This window comes from Megascapheus bottae, chromosome 10, assembly GCF_031878675.1.
Source record: "Megascapheus bottae isolate mThoBot1 chromosome 10, mThoBot2.hap1, whole genome shotgun sequence".
NCBI lineage: Eukaryota > Metazoa > Chordata > Mammalia > Rodentia > Geomyidae > Megascapheus > Megascapheus bottae.
This window is the reverse complement of record NC_143518.1, coordinates 49,067,804-49,083,531: the sequence shown is the minus strand read 5'-3', so window position 1 is coordinate 49,083,531 and position 15,728 is coordinate 49,067,804. Positions and strand designations below refer to the sequence as shown.

The following is a 15,728-nucleotide window of genomic DNA, read 5'->3' as shown; positions in this document are numbered from 1 at the left end:
TAGAGACATATAGCAGATCTAAGCACTCTTAGAAGAAGCCTGGTAAAATGTGAAGTCAGGCTTTGTTGTTAGAATGTCTAATCTGAATTCTGAGCCTTCTCTGCCTTCATTTCTCCATCTGTAAAATGGGTTGTTATCATAATGCTAGACAGAAACTGTGTGTAGATGAAACCTCTCCCAGTACCATTCCTGGCTATAATAATGCTCAGTGGTTCTCATTTTGCAGACATCTGTTGGCTGAGGTGTCTGTCGCAGTGCTGTATCTCTTGGTGTGGGAGGGAAGAAGGTAGTCACTCAGCCTTGTGGCGTGAGCCAGAGTCTTCATCTGTGAGACTAAGATTTGAGTCTGAGACTAAGCTAAGATTTCTTTCCTGTCTTCTAGAACATGAAGAATCTGAGTCATGAACGAACAAAGAACACCTAGAGGAAACCATCTCAGAGGGCATAGATTTTGGCATAGTGGTTTTTTTATGCTCTAATTTTAGCCTCTCAATAAATGTAAAAAAAGAAGGAGTTTCTAAAACGCAGGAACTAATGTGTTTGGTCCTCCTTTTCAGCACACCATTCCCAAAAGTTAGACCCCCAGGGCAGTGAGAGTTGCTATATTTTTTGAGGGGGGAGGGAATGGTAGTTCTGGGGTTTGAACTCAAGACTTGTTATTTACTATCAGTCAGCTACTTGAGCTAGACGTCCAGCTGCCCTTCGTATTTTTAATTTCTTTCAAAGGTGAGAGTAGCCAATCATTCATTAGGCTGAGCCATAAAAAGCAAAGCCTCAGTCCCTTGGCTTCAGGCCCTCAGACCCTCTGTTTCTTAAGGGGAGAGGCAGCCATTAAATAGGTGAATGAGGGCTGTTGTATTTGCCCAGGGTAGGAACGTTGGATTAAGGGTTGTTGTTGTTGTTGTTGTTGTTGTTGTTGTTGTTGTTGTTCTTCTTCTTCTTCTTCTTCTTCTTCTTCTTCTTCTTCTTCTTCCTCTTCTTCTTCCTCTTCCTCTTCTTCTTCCTCTTCCTCTTCTTCTTCCTCTTCATCTTTTTTTTAAAGGCAGGGAAATCTGGGGCAATGGGCCCAGATCAGACACAGAAAAGGCCATAGCATTATTGGAGTTAGACTCCCAGAGTCCATATCCCAAGTAGCCTGACACCCATGCAGGTGCAGAGATGTCAGGCGGGGGACACGTGGGGCCCTCCCCGCCTGTGGTGAATTCACCCTTGGGTAGGAGGGCCACAGGAAGAGGGACTTCCGCCCTTAGAGTTGCATGTTTTATTTACACCTAGGAATCCAAAATCAGTTGTGCCGGAACAAAAGATACTAGGGCCACACACAGGGTTTTGAAACTGGGGAAGGGAAGTGGAGCACGTTCCTCGTTCAGTCAGTGTGGAGTCACAGTGCACGCTCTTCCTCTGGAGGGAAGTTCTCACTGACCTCTTCTGCCCTCTGCCTTTTTCATTACAGGTTAACTGCAATGGCTTCACCATTGAAGACGAAGAACTTTCTCATTTAGGATCAGCGATATTTCCTGAGTAGGTTGAGTTTGACTTCCATTTCTTTCCTTTGTACTTTTAATAGCAATTCGATCTCTTTTCTAATTTTTTCATAACCCACCCATGTGGCAGACATGAAGCTCCAAGTAAATTAAGATAGCTTTTTAATCTGCTCGATTTCAAAAGATTTCCCCTCCACTTAAGGATCCAAAGGCAGTAGTTAAGAGAACAGTTGCTGTTGAGTCCTGCTAAGCAGAGAGCTGTTATTAAGGGATATTTGATGGTGTGCAGAGGCACAGCCACTGCCCTGCTGAGAGATGTGCTTTCTGCCTGTCGCTGCTTCTGGAAATCTTTGGGTTTCTTCTGCTCAAACCGAGACCTTAATTGCTAACCAAGAATTACCCATGGGCCTGGTAGAGAGTAGCTAGGCATCTTGTCAACTCTCCCTTTTGAATACTGCTGGTTCAAAAAAAACATTTCAGTAAAAAACTTAATTGTTCTTTGAAAATTTTCCTCAAATAATTCACTACTTTAGCTTGGTCTCCTTTGAAATTTTTGTTTTTCTTTTTTTCTTTTTTTTGGCTTGAACTCTGGACCTGAGTGCTGTCCCTGAGCTCTTCAGCTCAAGGCTACCACCCTACCCTTTGTGCCACTTCCGGTTTTCTAGAGGTTAATTGGGGATGAGTCTCATGGACATTAGTGCCGGGTTGGCCCTGAACCTCCATCTTCAGATCTCAGCCTCCTGAGTAGTTAGAATTGCAGGTGTGAGCCTCCACACCTGGCTGAAACTGTGATTAGCTCCTGGACAAATAGAGATCTTGGTCACTATTTTGTAGGTCGCCAGGTGAGGCCTTGCCCTTGTCTTCCTGCTGGAATAAGGGGAGAGTTTATAGAATGATTCCTACACCCCAAGGAAGTCCACACAGTAGATGAGTTCCATGAGCAGGAAGGGTGCTGGGTACACACTACAGTATGTACTGTACTGTAGGGGACACAGATGTCACACAAGCACAACTCTTACACACACACAAGCATTCACACACATTCACTGCAGCGATATCCCTCCTCCTCTCTTATGTGTTCTGAGCTGCCAGCTCCGTGTACCCAGCTCATTGGTGTCTCTTGAGCAGCTGCCACAGGCTGAGTTGGGCCAGAGTAACCAGAAGCCATAGTCTTTTCCCTGAGGCCAAAGTGTTGTCACCTTGCCATTTGAGTTCCTCTAACAAGGACAGAGGTGCATCTTGGGAAAGTCTTTTAGACTTTTGCCATGAGGGTTCTGGTGACAAGAGCGCAGCTCTATAATTTTGGTAGTAAAACTGAGCTCTCAGTGTTGGAACACTTCTCTCCTGAGAGAGGCAGTGTTGGAGGTGTCATGCTGTCCTGCAGGGTCAAGGGAGTGGCAAGTTGTTTTAGGATCTGCCTTAGTGCATGCCCCCACTTTTTTTTTTTTTTTCTTTTTCCAGTCAGAGCTTGAACTCAGGGCCTGAGCACTGTCATTTGGTATTTCTCAAGGCTAGAGCTCTACCACTTGAGCCTCAGCACCGCTTCTGGCTTTTTTTCTATATATGTGGTACCACGAAATTGAACCCAGGGCTTCATTCATGTTAGGCAAGCACTCTACCACTAGGCCAACCTCCCAGCCAGCCCCCACTTTCTTACAGAGAGTCCCCAGGAGTTTATGGAGAAGTTGATTCTAGAACTCTACATGGACTGTAACGCGCACCTTTCCCTTGTCTTTGGTTTTAGCTCTTGTCCTGGGGCCTGGGCCTCACTGCACTGCCAGTACTGCTGGGGTATGTGTGCAAGGAGGGTTGTCTCTCTCCAAGGATGAGACTGGAAACTGGCTCCCTGTTAACCCCAGGCACAAGCAAGGCCCACCACGTGCTTCACTCTGACCTCTAGCAAGCAGGAGGAGAGGAAGCCACTGGCTGGGACTTACCACTCCCAGGGAAAACTTCTTCATTCTCACTCCCATTCCCCCCCCCCCCCGCATCCTTAGGGCAAGCACACAAAGCATTCTGGTCTCTAAAGGGTCCAGGCAGGTGGCAGTGCCCATCCAAACAGCACTACTTACGTCTACATGGTACCCACAGGAGAGAATGAGCCCCAGTTTCTGGGCAGTTTTAATTGGGGAAAAAATCCCCTTGGGCTGAAATCATATCGGCATTGTGATTTCAAAGGCAGTATTTTCAGAGATCAAGCACTCTTTTCCCTGTAGTTTAGAAATTTCTGTTCTCAGAACTTTGACCTTGATATAATCAGAAAGCTCAAAGCACGTCGCATAGGCGAATCTCTCTCTCTCCTCTCTCTCTCTCTCTCCTTCTCGTTGTCCCTGAAAAGCAGACAGTGAGCAGCAGGAGCAATAATGTCCCAATTTTCCAGATGAGGAAATTGAGGTGCAGAGACTCAAACAGGCTTCTCCAGGGCCCTCTGGGGATCACAAGCGCTCCGTCACTCAGCAGCTGGCATTTCTCCACATCTGAAGAAAGCACATGAGGGAGGGACAAGCCGCTTAGAGAACCCACTTGCGAGCCGCAAGCCATTTGTCTTGTCACCTGTGCAGTGGAGTGGCAGTTAGCCATGGGGGGTGGGATTTGAGTCCTGCATGTACTAGGAAGAAATATTTGTGGAGTGTGTTGTTTTTGTTATCATGTGGTTTTGCTTTTAGCCTAGGTGTTGTTTTGAACTATGGATTTCGCTTTTTATTCTGATTAAAGGCGTTAGGTATTATAAATGCATTGCATTGCAGAACAATTTGTCAGCACAGTCTAAGCTTTCTATTATAAGTACGTATTTTTTAAAGTCTTAAAAAGCCAGGCGCTGGTAGCTCATACCTGTAATCCTAGCTACACAGGAGATGAAAGTCCTTGAGACACTGTATCTTCAGTAAATTACTCAGAAAATGCCAGAAGTGGGGCTATGGCTCAAGCTGTAGAGTGTTAACCTTGAGCAAAAGAAACTCCAGGACAGTATCCAGGCCCCAGATTTCAAGCCCCAGGACCACCACATAAAAGATTTTAAAAAGTCTTAGGAAAATTCAATTCCTCCAGCTCAACTAGAAATGAAGAACTTCCATCCCACAGACTAGATAAAAACCACAACAGGGTCTGAGTTTATGGTTTAGTAGTAGAGTGCTTGCCTAGCATGCATGAAGCCCTGGGTTCAATTCCTCAGTACCACATATGAAAGAAAAGCCAGAAAAGGTACTGTGGCTCAAGTAGTAAAGTGCTAGCCTTGAGCAAAAAACCAGAAGCTCCAGGACCATGCCAGGCCGTGAGTTCAAGCCCCAAGACTAGCAAAACAACAACAACAACAACAAAAAAAAAAACCCCAAAAGCAAAGCCAGACAGTGTCTTTTGGTACATGGCTGAACAAACATGAATGTTTCTTCTATGCTTATTGTTGGCCCCCTTCAGCCCTTCTACCTATGGGTAATTTTATGTAGCCCACAAATAATATTATAAATATCCACATGGTCCTTGCGAAAGAAAAAGCTTTCCATTCCTGATAGGTCTTGTCTTCTGGTTGATAGTGTGGCACTGATGAATCATAGCTGTTGCCCCAATGTCATTGTGACCTACAAGGGGACCCTGGCAGAAGTAAGAGCTGTGCAGGAGATCCACCCAGGAGAAGAGGTGAGTGTGCTGTGCACGGCTATCATCAAAGGTCGTACAATGCCTAGGACTCTGAGTTCAAGCCCCATGACCACCACTAACAACACAAAAAAGTCTGCAGGGAGACCATTGCAGCACAAGTGAGTGTGTTTATGTGGCCATCCTCAGGCCTTCTGGGGATGAGTGCTCAGAACTGGGAAGCCCAGGCTGGGGCTTCTGTTGGGTGCTAGCCTTTTCCTTATTTAGTCAAGAAGGAACAAGCAAGGGGGGCATTCAAGTTACATCATCATTAGCCCAAGATTTAAAGAGACACCACAAGAAAGGAGGCAGCGAAAATGACCAGACTGAACATTTTCAGTCTCTTTAGATTCTGCAAATCCTTGTTTTCAAACAACTGACTTTCAAATCCTTGCCTGTCTGGCCCACTGCCTCAGAGAAAGGTCCAGAGTATTGTCTGAAAAAGAATAAGCAATCCACAGTAGCTGAAGAGTCACTCTCACAGTGGTGTCTGAATTTCACATCCTATGACTTCCGCCTCTGTGCTTGCAGTTTCCTTTTGAGGAATGTGATGCGAGTGGTCAGAGGTATGTATGTCTCAATAGGGAAACAGAGGCAGCCACTGGGCAAAAGGCCCCACCAGCCTCTTCCCTTCACTTAGGCATATGGAGACAGGCAGGCATTCCGTTGCCGCAGGGACACTCTGTTCTTAAGCAAATCCCTCGCAGGGCCTGGGCATACTTAGGGACAGTAGTCATGTACTTTGGGTTCAATTTCATGTTACTTGCAATGCTATTTTAAGGTACATGTCTAGTTATTTTGCATTTTACAAGTATCTGTGGGTGTGGCAAGGGATGAATGCTGGACGGTATTAACTAGCCCACTGCTAAAGCAAGACAGCTTTCCTGACCTTTCTTAAATGTCTCCTGATGAAGGTGTCCTATTTGGAAGCAGTCTATCTAGGTTCCACTGAGCCAGATTACCCTGCTGCCTGCTTAGGAAAACAATTAGGGGAATATACATACGTCTCAGGATCCCGACTCCTAACAGGCTTAGTTTGAGCCCTGAGTCTGGAGTGGCCTTTGTCGCCATCTTCTGGAACTGCCTGCTTGTTGCACAGTGTCCATCAGTAATTTCAGAGAAATCCCAGCTAACGCTTGCCACATGGGAGACAATGGCAGCTGCTGTTACTGCCTGCTCTCACAGGCCTCCAATGTGGTGACCTTGTTTTGGGGAAGTCAGGATTTTGGAGGTGACTTGGCCTGCAAAAAGGAAGGCACTATCCCTCTGGGCTGTCAGAATGAGCTATGGCATACCCCGTCTTGCCCTGTGGGTTGAGGAGACTTTGACCTTCATTGCAGCCCCAAGCGCTGGACTTTGGTTCCTGCCTGATGGGGCCAGAGGTCACGGGCACACTGGATGGCTTCGTGAAATGCGTCTGTTCAGGCAGATGCGTGTCTGATTCTGCAGGCTGAGCAGCCACTGCTGTCCCCATGAGGAGATGACGGATGTCTGCATGCTGACCTCCTAGTGTGGCTGGACCCCGTGACCAAAGGCCAGGAAGACATGGCATAGGCCCTGGCCACACAGTGGTCATCAGTGTTTCCTTCAGCAGACTGAGGCTTTGCCTTCTTGGACCCTAGGTGTTTACCAGCTATATTGACCTCCTGTACCCTACAGAAGACAGAAATGACCGGTTAAGAGACTCCTACTTCTTTACCTGCGAGTGCCAGGAGTGCACCACCAAAGACAAGGTCAGTTCACGGAGGGGCCCCTGGCGTGGGCTGCAGTCTGCTCCAGGATGCTGCTGTACGTGAGTGCTCCTGGCTCACAGAGTCCGTGTCCTCCTCCAGTCCTCCATGCAAAGCCAGCCAAAGAGAATCCTGGTAGATCCATCTCTGCTCAGATCTGCATATCCCCCCACCCCACTATATAAATAAGAGAAGATTCTGCCAACTTCCTGTTTCTTAAAGAAATGCATGACTGCCCAAGTGGGGCATAGTGATGCAGGCCTGTAATTCCAGCTGCTCGGGAGGCGCAGACATGAGGGTCACAAGTTTGCACAACCTTATCTCAAAAATAAAATTTCTGGGGGTGAAGTGAGAAGGAAGGGAGAGAGGGAGGAAGGAAGGAAGGAGGTGAGGGAGCGAACTATTAAAGGGAGAATTTTCTCCACCATCTGGCTGGCGAGGGCACTTCACATCTGTGCACTCTTCCTTCAGGACAAGGCCAAGGTGGAAGTGCGGAAACTCAATGATCCCCCAAAGGCAGAAACCATCCGAGACATGGTCAGATACGCACGCAACGTCATTGAGGAATTCCGGAGGGCCAAGCACTACAAGTATATCCTTTCCACCTTTATAGTCTAGAGATTTTCCCACCTGATGAGGCAGCAGGAAGATGGGAAGGGGGAGCAGGAGGCAGGTGGGGGTGAAGAGTCTGCATAGCAAAGGAGAAATGTCTCCTGGGAAATGTGTGCAGATGAGTTGAGCACCCACTTGTGGTTGGTGCCTTTTGTTCTGAATTCTCCGTGGCTGACTGCTTGGTTTGGGAGCTTTGTGTGGTGGAAGACAGAGAAAGAGTTCCTTGGAAGCCCTCATTTAGTGAATATTTTACTTTCAGCCAGACCCTGCTTGTGGTAACTGGCTCCAGTTCTTCCGCTCTGTGCAGCAGGGGAGGGCTAATTTGTTTCTGTAAGAAAAGGGCCATTCCATTTCCTCTTCTGTAATGTACTTTGCTGGGAAAATAGGCGGAGCTGTGACTGTGTACCTGGCACCCCTCTTGGGACCTGCCAGTCACTTCCTTGACACCACAGCACCCCCTAGCGAGCTGCTGGAGATCTGCGAGCTCAGCCAGGAGAAGATGAGCTCTGTGTTTGAGGACAGCAACGTGTACATGCTGCACATGATGTACCAGGCCATGGGTGTGTGCTTGTACATGCAGGACTGGGAAGGGGCCCTGAGATATGGACAGAAAATCATCAAGCCCTACAGGTGATTGTTCTGGGTGTTCTGCACCTCCTGGAGCCTAGGGTAGAGCCCAGGGTAGGGATGGGGGTTGGAATGTGCACCAGTGGCTTTCCTGCCCTCCTGTCCTATGTTGGCACTTGCCAACAAGAGCTGCAGCGCCTCGGGGACCCCATGCGCAAGTGTAAGAGTAGGAGCCGCCCTGCTGGCCCAGGCCAGTTTCCTCCTGGCCAGCCCAGGATGGAGACTGAGGTTACTGAGGCAAGGCCCATCGAAGGCCTGTACCTACTTATTTCCCACCAGTATTGAAAGGCTGCTGGTTTGCTTCCTTTCCTATCCACTGCTTTCAGGTTAAATGGCACTTTAGAAGCAGTAAGTGGGGGGTGAGCAGTGATGGAAACTCAGGGTTTTGAGCATCCCTCCCCCCCCCACTTACTGATTCAGATCTGTGGGCTGGTGTGGTATTTAAATCCTCTCCTGGGGTTTGAGTAAATCAAGATAGATTTTAATTTGTAGTAATAATGCCTTGGCCAAAGGGAAATGCCTTGCCGTGGATGTTATTAAGTCTTAATGTGGGTGATAAAGAAGAGTGACTGCTGTCTTCCGTGGTCTCCACCCTGGGATGCGGTAATTCTCATCCCTGGAGCTCTCCTAAAGGCCTGGGCTTTATGAATGCATGGTGTCTGCCTCACAAAGTGAATTAAAACTCGGGGAACTAGACTAAGCAATTGCTATGTAACATCAACATCCCATAAGTTTCTGATGGGTCTGAGAAGCTCACACTTTACGCCTAAGGACAGTGAAGTTTGTAGTAGGTCTGAATTTCTGCTTCGAGCTCTTCCATGTTACCCCACTGTATCCTGAGGAGCCAGCAGGGGGAGCCCAAGGGGAAGCCAGCTCTTGGGAACAGAATTTGGGTAAATTGGAAACAAGCTCAGCCTTCTCTCAGAGGTCTAGGAATGGGCCATGCTCTGGTCTCACACATTCCTCTCACTGTGAGATATAGAGGAAAACACAGTCAGGCAGTGACTCAGCGGCTGTTTGTTCAGCAGGGCTGGCTGTGTCGAACTCTTCCGTAGTGAGCCAGGTGTGGCCTTCTGGAGGCCGCTGGTGCCTGGGCTTCCTCCAGGAAGTCAGCTAGAACAGATCTCCTGGACTGATTTTCAGGACAGGCAGAGTGGAGCAGACTAGCTGTAACCAACATCTCTCCCCCCCGTGTGTGTGTATACACACACACACACACACACACACACACTTGTGAACTGGATCCTGCTTCAAGAGAAATGGCTCTTGGTTAAGAAGACTCCATGAATCATGGCAGAGAAAGAAATCCTCCAAGATTCCCAGCCCCTCTAGAAGACATAGGCTTCAGAGAGCTTACATTTTTACTGAATCCAATTTGTATCATAGGTGTTACAGAAAGTGCTCTTTGTGCGTCTGCGAGCACTGACTTTCTGATGGGAGGAGATGAGCCTCCTTGCTGCCCTCGGAGAAGGGGCATTTCTTTTAAAAGATGTTTTCCTAGAAAAATCTGAACTGGCAGTATATATAAAATATTACTATATTTTTTATAAAATAGAATTTCTCTAGCAGTTTTGATGTGGTTTCCTCCAGAAGATAGAAACGACAAATACAAACTACACACATAGACTAGAAACATGGGTGAGCTCTCCGCAGGTGAGGCGCACTGACCCGGCCTCACTCTGCCTGCGACCTGCGAGGGTCGCTTTGAAGAGCGTGGTCAGGAGCCCTCACCTGCAGAGCAGGGGGCGGGAGGCTGGGGAAGCCTGTGACAGGGCCGCCTCCTCTCTCTCCTTTTTCCAGTAAGCACTATCCCGTGTACTCCCTCAACGTGGCCTCCATGTGGCTGAAGCTGGGCAGGCTGTACATGGGCCTAGAGAAAAAGGCTGCCGGAGAGAAAGCCCTAAAGAAGGTACTGCTGGGATTGCAGGCTGGGAGGCGGCAGGAGTTTCAAGGCTCCTCACCAAGTGCGCTCCTGTCTAGGCTGGCCGGGGACTGAAGAAGCAGAGGGTGGCTAGCCCTGGCATACAGGAGGACATTCGGCAGGGAGGGGTGGGATTAGGTGGGGAGCCTGCATCTGGGCTGGCCCATCCCTTGGCGGGGGAGGGAGAAGGGGTGCCGACCTTCCACCGCTGACTCCCTTCCTCTGTGATTGCCATGGAAATGGAAGGAGGCGAGGCAGCTGGCTGGGCCAGGAGACCATGATGGTAGCTTTTCCATTTACACCTTAGATTTAGAATTATCCTGCCCAATCATAGTGGAATCAGAGAGTTGGGAATGTGGATTGTGGTTCAGTGTTAGGACTGGTGTGTTGGCAGTTTCTAGAGTGAATTTAACACAGTAATGAGATAGACTTCCATGGTGAAGAAAGTGGGTAGAGGAAGGAGAGAGACCTTTCTGGGTTGCATGCTCCCATCACCCTCCCAACCCTTCATTCATGCTGAGACCCAGAACCCAGGCAGCATTTATCCTTGATATTGGACAGCTGCCCTGTGGGCCAGGGGATGAGGCCCAAACCCTGGCACTACACAACTTAGAACTATCCTCCAGTACTGGTTCTTGTTTTTACCTAGAAGTTAATGACCCTAATTTAAGGGTCAGTCTATTGATTTACTCCCACGAGAGACTGATGACAGATTTTAGGGCTACAGGATGGGCTAAAGCCCAATCCGCCACATTCCCCAATGTCATACTGAGCTATGCATGAGAATGGGATACGGCTCTACCAATGTCCCAACTTGAAGGGTCAGGGTGTAGTCAGGACAGAAATGGATTTGTCACCTACAATAACGCGTTCATTGTCTTAGTGAGATGGAGAGAAATGTAGGCAGCTAAGTCACAGTTGGAAAGCTTGAGTTTGTCTAGAAACATCTAGAAGAGTGGGGAAACCAGGTACAGGTGGCTCACGCCTGTAATCCTAGCTACTCGGAGGCTGAGATCTGAGGATCATGTTTCAAAGTCATCCGGGGCATCAAAGTCTGTGAGACTTTTTTTTTTGGTCAGTCATGGGACTTGAATTCTGGGCCTGGGCGCTGTCCCTGAGCTCTTCAGCTCAAGGCTACAGCCCCACCTCTGGAGCCACAGTGCCACTTCTCGTTTTCTGGTGATTAATTGGAGACAAGAGTCTCAAGGACTTTTTAGTGCCTGGTCTGGCTTTGAACTACAATCCTCAGATCTCAGCCTCCTGAGTAGCTAGGATTACAGGTGGGAGCCAAGGTCCCTGGCCCATGAAATCCTTGTCTCCAATTAACCAAACCAGAAGTGGTGCTGTGGCTCAACATGGTAGGGTGGTAGCCTTGAGCTGAAGAGGTCAGGGAAAGTGCCCACGCCCAGAGTTCAAGCCCCATGACTGACCCCTCCCCCCCCCCAAAAAAAAGTGGGGAAAAGATAGTTACAAAGTCATTTTCTTTATATTGGGTCCACTACCCGGATATGATATGTTTGCAGAAAGTGGTGGTCTGCAGTAGAGCCTGGATGATAGCTGGTTACCAGATGGATTATGTTTCCTTGTTTGTCAAAAGCCAGACTAGGGATGAACAAGGCTGTTGAAGGGTGTACTGTGTCCTGTGTGGTGAAGGGGGCGGGGTCAGGCTGGAGAGGGCGGAGTCAGGATGGAGATGACAGGGAGGCTCACTTCCATTGTCTCTCCACCTCAGGCTATTGCAATCATGGAAGTAGCTCACGGCAAAGATCATCCATACATTTCTGAGATCAAGCAGGAAATCGAAAGCCACTGAAACTATGCAATATGCCTGCTTTCACAGGACTGGAGGGCTTCAAGTTCTATGCACACTCCAGCATTTCTACAGACTCACTGGAATGAAATACTTCTTGCACCTCAGCCTTGCACACTTTGAGGTTGATCTTAATCTTCAACCTTAACATTAAGTTATTTTAAATGCTTTATGTTATTTTTTTAAGAGGTAATGGCATGGTCTTATATGATTTGGGCAGATCAAGTTTTAAAATGCAATTATTTTCCCCTCATGCCTATTGTCATTACAAAACTATCTGAACAAACTTGAATGATGTAAGAAAATAAAAGACATACAGTTACTTAAGGTCTGTGTTTTCTTCTGTCTGGGGTGTGAATTCTTGTCTTTTCTGTGGCGACCATCTCACTGTAGAGCTCCGGCTGGCCTCCCTCCCAACTTGTCTTTTCCCATGCTGGGATTACAATCATGTGCTACCATACCTGGCTTTGGGAGGAAGATTTCTATGTGGTGGTGGGATCCAGCTGTGGGTAGAAGTTACACCTGGCCTCCATCATGCAGTGAGCCCCAGGCCTCTCAAGAGGAGAGCGTCAGGAGGAAGAAAGTGGTGGAGAGCAGCCAGCCGACCTGGCAAGAGGACATGTCCATTTGCGGTCTCCCTCTGGCTTTCCATGCCTCTCCCCCAACTGCTGGCAAGACGACTTTCCATCTCTCATTCCACTGATTGTTCTGTGCAGTGCTCTCCTTTTTTGGAAAGACTCCAGAGTAAGCTTGAGGAGGGGGAAAAAAAAAACCTCCTTACCAACCCAGTGTTATGAGCAAACACTGATTTCCATCCACAGAGCCAGTGGAACTCCAGCTCCTTGCAACCCCAGATCCCAGACGGCAGCAAGCTGGGGAAGTGCTTTGGCCACCACAGTGCTGTGTGGAGGACCCAGCGCTGCTGAGTTCAGGGCTGTTTCCTTAGGAAAGAAAGAGCCTTGTACGCCAAGGAGAAGTGCTGCCCAGTTAGGTAGTAAGCAGAGCCTGGTGTCATAATCTGATACTCTTCCCTCTTGTTCCCCTCCCTATTTCCTACACACCGTGAAATTTAGCAGGTAGAATGCAGTCTCTGGTCTAGTCCAGGCCAATATACCATTTATTGAGCACTTTATGGAAAACACTGTATACTTCTCCAGTGCACAGAAAAGACTAATACTCAGCCAGGAAGCTGAATGTTTTAACAATGCATATTGAGACCAAGACATGAGAAAGGGTATCAATGTATGTGAAGTAATGTACCTTCTATCTGGTGAATATAATGTAACCCTTCTATTAATTACAATAAAAAATGTATGGAAAGAGTGCATATTGACAGTTCTGTGGCCACGCCTCAGGTGAGCTTACAGTAATTACCCATCTTTAGAGGTTTTACAAAATTTATAAAGCAGTGACTTCATTACAATGTATACTGAAATGAAAGACGGCACTCTTCCTCACCAGCTGGTGATGAAACCACTGTAAACAGTTGGATGAGATTCTAGTTTTTTCCATGCCTGTTCTACAAAAGCACCATGGAGGTGGCCTTCCTGCTGTGATATAGCAACGTGGACATGTTTTCATGTCCACAGTTATTTTCCTTATTCCTTTTAGAGGCAGAATACTGCATTCAATTCATAGGTCACAGTTTACTCACATGTTTGTATCCAGGTTGGTGATAAAATACCACAATGTATCTTTAAACACAATGCTGATGGGTGCTGTTGTCATGGAGGGGTGGGGGTGGGGTTGTAAGATTCCTAAAAAAATTAATTTCAGAATCAAACTGAATTTTAACCATTTTTGAATAGCTATATTTCCTTTAAAGAAGTTGATGTTTATTTTTCTTCTTCATGGCATTTTAGCCTCACTGGATCTCTTTTCATCCATCTCTATATGTAAAATAACCAGTTCCCTGTGTACAAGGCTGAGCACTTTTACTTAGAAATGACTGTTTCTATGAATTCACGGCTCAGGTGTTGTTGGGGTGGGGCTGGGTCTTACCAGCCACTTCCCCCACTCCTTGGGTATCATGTGTCCCACCTCTGACCCAGTCTTCACACTACTCAGAGTTGGTGTCCAGCCATGGGTCTGAGGTCTTGCCCCATGAGCCCTCCCTCGTTGCTTCAGCTAGTCGCCATGGCAGACCCCCCATTTCTGTTTGACCATTGTTTCCATCTCTATCATTGATCATTTTTCATAAGGTGAGAAAATAGAGAAGCCACATTTTTTTTTTCTTTTTTCCCCCCAGTCCTGGGGCTTGAACTCAGGGCCTGGGCACTGTCCTTGAGCTTATTCAAAGCTAATGCTCTACCACTTGAGCCATAGCACCACTTCCAGCTTTTTCTGTGTACATGGTAACCAAGGACTCAAACTCAGGGCTTCATGCATGCTAGGCAAGCACTCTACCACTAGGCCAAACTCCTAGCCCCAGAAGACACATTTTGAAGGATCAAAGGAGTCTTTATCAAAAGGCCGGCAGACACCTGTCTCAAAAACCAGCAGCCAGCAGACACTTAACACTGTTAGCAAACAGCCACGAAAGCCAGAGGGGGGTGGGGGGAAGACTTAAAAACAATACCAGCAAAAGCAATTCAATTCAGAGCTGGATTGAGAGGGATGCCATGGTGACCAGAGAAGACCGGAGACAGACACGCAAACATGGAGAGCATGGTACCTGAGCTGGTCTGGGGCACTAGACTGACAGGTTTAGTAACCTATTAGCCAAGGGTGCCCCTCCTCCTCCCCTACCTCCCAGGATTCAGACACGCCCAGCACCCTCCCCCACCATGAAGACAAAATGCAGGACCCAATGGCTCTGTTTCACATTTAGTGGCTCTCAGAACTCCAGGAAGGAATTGGATTTGACACTAGCAGTTTAGAGGAAGAGGGGAGGTCTGGAAGTGCCTTGAGCACAGGAGCTCCGGGCTGCATTAGAGCTGTGTGTACCACCTTCCCATCACACCTGTCAAGCCCGGGTCAGATGTTCTTCCAACCCCACTGTTTGGGAATGTGAGAGGTTAATTACATAAACATGATGGATTCCTCACTGGCACTTGGCAGTTAAAAATCCAGCTCCAGCTCCAGAAGTTGGGGTGTGGCGGGTAAAAGTGCCTAATGCAGGTTTGGTTTTTTGGTGAGGAGCTTCCATCCTAAAGGTCTTAGGGGCCTGCCAGGAGTGGCTTCGTTAAAACAAAAGAAGCAGGGCAGCTCAGTGGTGAGGTGCTTACTTATAACGAAGGAAATTCCAAAGGATCTAAGAGCTGTGTGCCAGGGGGCCAAAGATGAAATATCTCTTCTAGGATACCACAGTGACCATTGCCTTGTCCTGTTTTCCCCAATTTATTAGTTCAGAATGTAGGGAGGAATATGTGTGGTCTTTATTGAAAATGTTTGGGTTTTTTTGTTTTGTTTTGTTTTGCCAGTCCTGGGCTTGAGCTTAGAGCCTGAGCACTGTCCTTGGACTTTCTCAAGGCTAGAGTTCTACCACTTGAGCCTCAGCACTACTTCCGGCTTTTTTCTATGTATGTGGTACAGAGGAATCGAACCTGGGTCTTCGTGTATGCTAGGCAAGCACTCTACCACTAGGCTAAGCGCCCAGCCTGAAAATGATTTTTTTTTAATCCTGATTATTCTTATCATAAGCCTTGTGCAAAGGCAGATGTTTTTTTCATCTTTTGATGAACTAAACCTTTAAAAATCAGACTTTGAAATAGCTGCAATTGTTTAATAATAAAGTGTCAAATTGCTCTCTTTGAACATCTTATAATCACTGCTCCCTTGTAGTCAAATCATTTATTGAATAATTCCTTTTTCCCTGCTGACTCTGAATGGCAACACTGACTTTCCCCAGGGTTTTGCCCTCCTTTCTTCCATCCAGCTATATTCAGGTGAAAATGCTCTTATAATTGTATGGA

The 15,728-nt window shown here is 47.4% G+C and overlaps 1 protein-coding gene across 1 annotated transcript in view; it reads left to right on the top strand.

The window, feature by feature from the left end:
• LOC150058400 (N-lysine methyltransferase SMYD2-like) overlaps positions 1-12,136 on the top strand; it is a 54,533-nt gene extending 42,397 nt beyond the window's left edge. Inside the window, exons 6-12 of the mRNA XM_090341203.1 lie at positions 1,454-1,521; positions 5,015-5,117; positions 6,737-6,847; positions 7,316-7,434; positions 7,889-8,086; positions 9,884-9,992; positions 11,737-12,136. Coding sequence (XP_090197329.1) covers positions 1,454-1,521; positions 5,015-5,117; positions 6,737-6,847; positions 7,316-7,434; positions 7,889-8,086; positions 9,884-9,992; positions 11,737-11,817 — 789 coding nt within the window. The 3' untranslated portion in view covers positions 11,818-12,136. The remainder of the gene's footprint in view (positions 1-1,453; positions 1,522-5,014; positions 5,118-6,736; positions 6,848-7,315; positions 7,435-7,888; positions 8,087-9,883; positions 9,993-11,736) is intronic.
• The last annotated feature ends 3,592 nt before the right edge of the window (positions 12,137-15,728 follow it).